Source organism: Lipotes vexillifer, unplaced genomic scaffold (genome assembly GCF_000442215.2).
Source record: "Lipotes vexillifer unplaced genomic scaffold, Lipotes_vexillifer_v1.1 scaffold472, whole genome shotgun sequence".
NCBI classification, from domain to species: domain Eukaryota; kingdom Metazoa; phylum Chordata; class Mammalia; order Artiodactyla; family Lipotidae; genus Lipotes; species Lipotes vexillifer.
This window is the reverse complement of record NW_006797698.1, coordinates 1,185,829-1,194,990: the sequence shown is the minus strand read 5'-3', so window position 1 is coordinate 1,194,990 and position 9,162 is coordinate 1,185,829. Positions and strand designations below refer to the sequence as shown.

Below are 9,162 nucleotides of genomic sequence, written 5' to 3'. Positions count from 1 at the left end.
GGAATGCAAAAGTCAAGCCAAACCACACAGCATATTTAAAGCCTCCACAGGCATCATGTCTGCTCACATTCCATGGGCCAAAGCATGTCAAATGGACAAGCCCAAAGTCAGTGTGTCAGAGAAATATACTCTACCCCTTAGTGAGGAGTGGAGAGTGAGATAATATTGCTGAACAGTATTTCCATCTATCACACCAAGTTTCTGGAATGAGCAACTCAGTGGATGGAGGTCCTTTTTACTTAATGAGTAAAACTGGTTAAGAGAAATATGTTCCCTCATGTATCAGTTAGCTTTTGCTGTATAACAAACTGTCCCAAAATACAGTGGCTTAAAACAACAATCAATTGTAAGTCCTCAAAATTCACTGTATTGCTAAAGTGGTTATTTTGGTCATAGCCAGGATGGCTGGTTTCTACTGGTATTGCTTACACATCTCTGCTCATCGGGAGGCTCAGCTGGTGCTGGCTCATATGGGATGGCCTCATTTACATATGTGGACATTGGCCCAATAGTAGGTGGAACAGTGGCGATGACCAGGTCATTTGTCTCTCATTGTCAGGCAGGCTAGTGAGGCTCATTCACAGTGAAGTGGTCACAAGGTTCCCAAGAGCAGCAAGAGAAGGCAAGTCCCAAAGCACTACAAACACTTTTCAGGCATTTGTTTGCATCACGTTTGTTAATGTCCTGTTGACCAATGCAAATCATGAGGCCAAGACCAGATTCAAGAGATGGAGAAATAAACCTCACTTCTTGATGGAATGAAGTACAGAGTTACATTGCAATTAAGTATGCATGTAAGAATGAAAAGCATTTGTGACCACACTTGCAGTCTACCACACTTCACTACAACAGAGATACACTCTCATTTACAAAACACGAACTCTAAGCACTCTACAAGTATCAGATTTTCTAATGCTCATAACGATCCCATGATGCAGGTACTGTTATTATTCTCATTTTACAGGTGAGGAAACTGAGACACAAATAGGTTGAGTAACTTCAGTAACTTGCCCCAGATCACACAGCTCATAGGGGATTTGAACCACGCTGAGTGGCCCTAGAGTTTGTGCTGCGCACCACTACACTATACTAACTCTTAATGGGATACTCTGCCTTCTTGTCATCCTCTTCCTCCTCCAATAATAATAATAATAATAATAATAGAAACTGGGAGCTGGACAGACTACTTCCAGCAGTATATCTGAGAAAGAAAGCTGACCATCACCTACATGAACAAAGAACAGAGCAAAAGGCACGTCCAGATGGATCATATTTCCCTTTGAGAATGAATCAAGAAGAAAAGAACAACTTTGTGGGTCCTATGAAGACTGGACTACATTGCAATAGCTTCCCTCAATTTGATTTTTGAGAAAGTTTTTAAATACATTTTTTACTTATATTCCTCCTTTATCACTTTGGTTACTTGACTTTTGTTTTCTATTCTATACTCATAGCCAGATTTCTTTTTTTAATACAGAAACATTTCAAACATGTAAGAATGTACCAATAATAATAGATACTTCCGTATCCATTCTAATTATTAAACAGATATTAATGATTTTCCAAATTTCTTTAAGTTCTCACTTTTAAAAAAGAGAATAAAACATTATAGGTGGCTAGTATCAGTTAGATTTTTTTTTTTTTTTTTTTGCGGTATGCGGTCCTCTCACTGTTGTGGCCTCTCCCGTTGCGGAGCACAGGCTCCGGACGCGCAGGCTCAGTGGCCATGGCTCACGGGCGCAGCCGCTCCGCGGCATGTGGGATCTTCCCGGACCGGGGCACGAACCCGTGTCCCCTGCATTGGCAGGCGGACTCTCAACCACTGCGCCACCAGGGAAGCCCTCAGTTAGCTTTTGCTGCATAACAAAGCACCCCCAAGTGGTAGCTTAAATGAGCAACTATTTAGTTCTCAATTCCAGATGAAAATGAGGGTCAGAGAGGAGACGTCTGATCATAAGCATGTGGCAGAGATGATAAAAGAACCTAATTCTTTGGACTTTTGGTCTCAGGGTTTTTCTACCGAGCCATCCATTTTAGAGAAGGAATTCAATGGATATTTTTCTAGACATTCTGTGGGGATGTTTCTGGGTATTTCTTAAGAACTCTAGAGGTTGGCTGCACCAGTCAGTAGGTCTCATGTTATGTCAGAAGTTCTGCTTTTCCATTTTCTTTAACATAATCCTTTCTGACTATCTGAGTGATATATTTCACCATAATACTTCTGAGTATTGTTTTCAGTGAGTCTTATTCTCCTACTACTGTTCCCTAAACGATTAGGTGAATCCACCTAAGAAAATATCTATAACACTGGGATATATTACCTTGATCAATTAGAACAGTGGTTCTCAAACTTTAGTGTGCATCAGAATCACCTAAAGAGCTGGTTAAAATACAGATTACTGTGCCCCCAGACCCAGACTTCCTAGTTCTGTAGGTCTGGGTGGGCCCAAGGATTTGCATTTCTAAGTTCCTTAGTGATGCTAATGCTGCTGGTCTGGAGACCATGCAAGAATCACTGAATTAAAGTAAAGAGAAGAGTCATGCAAGTGTACTATACATAAGATTTATGTTACAAACACATTTTTTGTGGTATTATCTATAATAATAAAAATCAAAGACTACTAAAATGTCCAACAATACAAGACTTTTAAAGTAACTTCACATAATATCAAATGAAGAAAAGCAAGTTATCTTAATGTTGTGTATCTATGTATGTACACATACATACTTGGATTAATATTGACTGATAAAGTGTTAAAACAAAAAGTTATTTTTACTTTTTTCTGTGTGCTTTTCTACATTTCTTAGTTTTTCAATGGTCATATTTTGCTTTTGTGTAATAAAAAGTTATTAAAAATAAGCGTTTTAAAGTGTTTTAAGTACAAAAAAGATGAATAACTGAATTCAGCCATGATTGATATTTCTCTTATTACTTGCTTATATCCAGCAATACTTAATCACCTCAGAAAATGTTACTCTCAGAATATTGTTTGAGAATATCTGAAGATAAAATATCTTGTCAGTCTTCATACATAATCAGTATCAGAACTGGTCATGTATAAGCGAGGCAGCATCACTTAGTGTTCAGCGCACTGACTCTAGGGCCAGATTTCCTGAGTTTGAACCTTGTGCTCTGCCACTATATCACTGGGCAAGCTTCTTAACGAATGTATGTGTTAGTTTCTTCATCTGTAGAATAGGGATGATCACAGTACCTACATGACAGGGTTGTTGTGAGGATCAAATGAAATAAGGAACTTAATAAATGTTAGCTATTGTTATTTTTGTTTTAGTTCAGCAGTTGCCTATTACTAGCAAGCACTCATTAATCATTAATATGTTTTCTATTTTTCTTATGTCTAGATCTGGATGTGTGGAGGCCAACTCTTTATACTCCCCTGCTCTCGAGTAGGACATATTGATAAGCAACACGTTGCAAACCACACTGGAATTGTAAAAGCCTTGGCATATAATAATCTCAGACTGGTGCACATTTGGCTAGATGAATACAAGGTGAAGGATATGTCTCTGGTTTGGAAAGATGAGTGAGAGTACAGAGAGGGACTGGCTCTAAAGAAGCCTGCTGCTGCTTTCTAGATACCAATTTTTGTACTTTTCCTTGAATTAGGGCAACCCTTCAGCTGTTCACCCACCCATTTTCAGATGCTATTCTTAATTTGTTCATTTTAAGCTGCTACACTTGCACCTTATTCTTTTTTTTTTTTTTTTTTTTTTTTTTTTAATCTCTAGGGAAACTCAAGTTTCTCAGAAGTAAATCAACCAACACGAGAAGGCTTTTTTTCCCCCTAGATCTATTTTCCTCCCCCAAAGATTGCCCATCTGCGGCAAATACTTCTCTCTGCCCCCATTCCCATGGGCAAATTTTGGATTCTCTTCCTCCACTACCAAGCTCCCAACTGATGCGGCTGCAGCTGGTCTGAGGACCACACAAGAACCTCTGCTCCTTTTTTCTCTGACACTCAAAGATTATTTTTTTTTTTGCGGTACGCGGGCCTCTCACTGTTGTGGAGCACAGTCTCTGGACACGCAGGCTCAGCGGCCATGGCTCACGGGCGCAGCTGCTCCGCGGCATGTGGGATCCTCCCGGACCGGGGCACGAACCCGTGTTCCCTGCATCGAAAGGCGGACTCTCAACCACTGCGCCACCAGGGAAGCCCAACAGTCAAAGATTTTTACATCAAAGCCAGACCCCTTCATTTGTGCATCTCCCCATGGTTTAACCCCTTGCTAGAACCTTTAGAATGCACATATAGAGAACATATAGATGCAGCTTCATTTTAATTTGAAAGTTCAAACGAATTTTGACAGTAACAACAAGACCTCCTTTCAGATACATGGGTAGAAATATGTAAGAATCTCTCTGTGATATTATATGTCCTGGTCTTGATCTAATATTTCTTTATTATTTTAAATTATAAAAGTAATAATACTCAATTTCTTGAGTAATCAGGGCAATATGAATTAAAACCTCAATGAGATATTTCTACATAGCCACCTAGATTGGCAAAACATTTTTAAAGTCTGATAGGACCATGTGTTGGCAAGCACAGGAAGTCTCAGACACTGGGTGGGAGTGTTAATTGTTACAAACTCACTTTGGAAGACAGTTTGGCAATATCAAGTAATAAAAGACATGAATATCCCATGATCCAGCAATTCCATCCTGTATATACACTACAGAAAGCATGCTTTTGTGCACCAGAAAACATGAACAAGAATGTTTATAAACAGCATTGTTTGTGTTAGCCAAAACTGAATAAAACCCAAATATTCATCAGGGGTGGAATGAATAAATATATGTTTAATGATATAATTCTATATAGCAATGAAAATTCATCAACTTTAAATATACATACAACAGTATAGGTAAATCTTAAAGATATAATGGTGGACAAAAGCAGCCAAACACAATAGAATATATACTGGATTTTTCCATTTCTATAAAGTTAAGAACAGGTAAAAATCAAACTGTATAATCTATGTGTGGATAATTAGATATCGATACTAGAAAGAAAAGCAAAGAAATGAATACATAATCAGGATAGCACTTCAAACTAAGAGAAAGGGGCTTCCCTGGTGGCGCAGTGGTTGGGAGTCCTCCTGTGCTCCACAGGAGCCTGTGCTCCGGGAGAAGCCACAACAGTGAGAGGCCCGTGTACTGCAAAAAAACAAAAAAACAAAAACTAAGAGAAAGGATTATGATCAGGAAAGGAAAGACAAGGGCCTCTGAGATGCTGATTATGTTCTATTTCTTGACTTAGGGTTTCTGGGACTGATTTTTCAACAATTCACTAAGGTGCACATTTATATTCTATGTGGGTTTTTTTGGTATGTTTATTATATTTCCTAATTAAAAAAAATATTTTTAAAAAGGTAACGCATACACATTTTTGTCTTACAGTATTGAAAAGCATGAAGTGAAAAGTAAGCTTTCTAAGCCCATAGTTTCACCCCTCAGAAGTCACCACTAAATTAGTCTATAGTTTCCTGTTAACATGCACATACACACGAGTATATATCCTTTTCTTTTACCTAACTCGATTTGAGCAGCAATATTTTGTTGTAATTTTTCCATTTATTAGTATAATTTAAAAACATACTTTCAAAGTCTTTTAAAATCAGAGCAGATAAACATGTCATCCTTTTAAATATTTCCTTTGAATGGATCTCTTAAAATCGATTCCATTCATAAATAGCCCCCAGAGATAAACATTCTGATCATCTTGGCTTTTTGTTATTCCTTAACAGTGCCAAAATGAACATCCTTTACATGTATCTTTTTGCACATTTATGCAGATATATCTTGAATAAATCTGAAGACATGAACTTGTGGACCATGAGTTAGTGCATCTTAAATCTTGATGAATAATGTCCAAATGGTCCTTCACTGCCTACACTGTCACCTACACTGCCATCAAATGTATATAAAAGTGCCTGTCTCCCCACAACTATTCCAATCCTAGTATTAATTAAACTTTGTATTTCTTCTAATCTGATAGGTTAAAAATGATATCTCATTGTTTAAAATTGCATTTCTTTAGTTATGAGAGATTTTAAGCTTTTTTTTTTTTTCCTGTGACCAGAGGTCACAGATTTAAATGGTTGACTTGAACACAGGACTGAGTAGTTTACTGAATTTCATGGGGGATATAGTTACCAAAAGTTCCATCTAATATAAAAAGCATGTAATGTTTGGCATAAAATCAATGGATTGTATGACACAGCATGTTGGGAAGTTGAGTGAATGTCATTGGGCAAAACAGGCTTTGGACAGGGAGATGTTGGCTAAGGTCTCTGCCTTCACTCCAAAACGAGGACACCCTCCCTCAGGCCCATTCTCTGCACCAATCCCCCCCCTGGGGAACTAGGAGTGGCAAGACATGATGGCAAAAACTTAAAGATCCCTGGGGAGAATCCAACATGGCATGCCCATACTATGCTAATTTGGGTAAGCAAGCTCCTCTCATTCAACAGTATTACTATGCTATATACCAGGCACTGGGAATACACAGATGAAAATACAACGGTTCTGCTTTCAAGGAGGCTTTGGTCTACTTAGAATACCTCTTTCAACACGGCAGAGCTTGAGTCCATTAGACACTCATACTTGGTGCTTCCTTAAATCAAGAAGGCAGAAAAGACTAACCAGGTGTGGTGATAATAATGGCCGACACTGACGTGACACCTACTATGTGCCAGCCTTAGTCTCCTAAGAGCTTTGCACGTATGAAAGTGTTCAGTCCTCACCACAGTCTCATGAGGGTAGCAGCCAAGGTCACATAGCTAATAAATAGCAGAGCCAGAAATTGAAGCCAGGTTGTCTTCCTCCAGAGTCAATTTGCCCTTAGCCGCCACCACCCCCCATTTCTGAAACTATGGAAGTGTTGATAGGGATCGGGGAGTGAGGGCTTTTGCCCTTGAGTATCGTTGAGAGAGTAGGAGAAAGGGGAAACCCTACAATAGGTGGCTATGATTCTAGAACTCTTGAGAAGCAGGACTTAGACTTCCTGAGTCCCTCTACGCTACTTTCATCGTGGTCTGTCACAGCACATCCGGTGAATATATGTGGGGTGAGTGAGTCCCAGCTCCTATGTGTGTCTCTGCCCTCCCCATACAGAGGGAAGGTTTTTCTGTTGTTTTGTTTTGTTTTAGTTCAGATGAAAATATATACTGCTATGTTAGATACCATGATTTGATTACCAAAGATTTGTCTGGTTTAATGAAATGATTCTTTCTTTCCATTTAGGAGCAGGTTTTTTTACGAAGACCTAATCTGAAATATCTTGCCTATGGAGATATTAGTGAGCGTGTTGAATTAAGGAAACAATTGGGTTGCAAGTCATTTCAGTGGTATTTGGATACTGTCTTCCCGGAACTGGAGACCTCTAAGAGAGTCTCATGAAAGGAAAACCAATCATGTTCATTAATGAAGCGTTAAAAATTCCCCTAGTCCTTCAACGTAGAGAAGAGAACAAGTTTGGAACATCATGAAATTATGTGAACTACAGTAAGAAGTACAGCCAGAATGGTCTACAACAGAAGTGCCTTTTCTGCCACTAAATTTCTGGAGTGGCAAGACCTTAAACATTAGAAATGCATGTTGTCACACACTTTAGGCTATCATAAAATCAAATGAGATAAAGTGTGTTATCTCCAGTTATTTGCCAAGCTCACTTCATCCTGGTAGACCAGAAGGACTGCTCAACTCTTGGTCAACTCAATTCCTACTCCAGATAGGTGACCTGGGCTGGTGACCTCCCCAGAAAGACATTCTCAGAGAGCCTTGGTTGGTCAATACCAACTTTAGCTCAACTGTATTGAGCTCCTTTCTTGCTGCCAGTGTAGATTCTGGTCTTGACACATTGCTTGGTGGGGTTCCTGAGTTTCTGATGTCCAGTCACTTGCCTGGGTGTCCTGGTCCAGCTCTCCAGGCCAGCCTCCCTGTTTGTTTCTGTTGGCCCTTCAGTTAATTGGAGACATTCCCTCTTCCCTACTTCTGATTTTGCCTTCTTCACGTCTGTTCCCTCCTATGGCTCTGGCCTACAGCTGTCCTGACACTTCTTGGCTTGCATGCCTTGTTGATAATCTGTGTTCGACATGACTCGAGAAAACTGTTTAGTTGGGATTTGGGAAGAGGTAACTAGGTTCAATATCCATCCTGTGTGGACACACTCCCAGGTGTCTAAAGTACTTCTCTCAGGTTAGAGGGATGGCTGTTGCATTCACCCTGGTGAAGGCAGCTAGAAAAGTGAAAAATATATTTAATTCACAAAACGAAGAGAATGAGAAAATAAGGGAAGGAATACATTGAAAGGAGTAAAAAGGAGGAGGCTTAGGATAGAATCACTAAATCATAGCTTCTGCTGGAGAAAATATAAACTAGTTTTTTACAGCAGAAAACAACTTGACTCATCTATTATGCTCATTTAATCAACAACTGAATGGTCATCTCAGGCCAGGTGTCCTTCTAGGTGCTGGGATGCAGCTGACAATGGGGCAGGTAAACATCCTTCCCTTCATGGAGCTTGTGTTCTTTGAAATAATATATACAATGTAAAGAAATTTATAATGTCATTATACCCACGTATTTGGCAAAGTACTCTATAAAATCTATTGCTGGAAAGAGATGGGAAAAACCTGTGCCCAAATATTACAGATGGCCAGGGTAACTTGATTGAGCTTTTAAAAGGTCAATCTGGCAGCACAAAGTAATTGCCACATGATTAGTATATCCCGGGCCCATGTTTATACCTTAGCTGCTCTAGAAAGTAATAAAAAATTGACTGTAATAAGCCTATGAATCCATTAAAATTAGAGTAAAATACAAAATAAAATTTCTGCAGCTGAAGGAAAAAAGAGAATTGTAGTATAAATTCAGAGAATCTTCTTGCTTGGTAAAAGCATAAAGATGGATGTTGTAAATATCAGCCTTGCCAAAAGAAAAATGTTCTTTTTCTTAGAGCCATGGGCCTAATATTCAGTCTTAGTTTTTTTTTGTTTTTTTTTTTCGGTACGCAGGCCTCTCACTGTTGTGGCCTCTCCCATTGCGGAGCACAGGCTCCAGACGCGCAGGCTCAGAGGCCATGGCTCACGGGCCCAGCCGCTCCGCGGCATGTGGGATCTTCCTGGACCAGGGCACGA

The 9,162-nt window shown here is 39.5% G+C and overlaps 1 protein-coding gene across 1 annotated transcript in view; it reads left to right on the top strand.

The window, feature by feature from the left end:
- The window catches only part of GALNTL5 (polypeptide N-acetylgalactosaminyltransferase like 5), a 78,621-nt gene extending 71,065 nt beyond the window's left edge, over positions 1-7,556 (top strand). Inside the window, exons 9-10 of the mRNA XM_007469803.1 lie at positions 3,364-3,513; positions 7,268-7,556. Coding sequence (XP_007469865.1) covers positions 3,364-3,513; positions 7,268-7,423 — 306 coding nt within the window. The 3' untranslated portion in view covers positions 7,424-7,556. The remainder of the gene's footprint in view (positions 1-3,363; positions 3,514-7,267) is intronic.
- Positions 7,557-9,162: the final 1,606 nt, after the last annotated feature.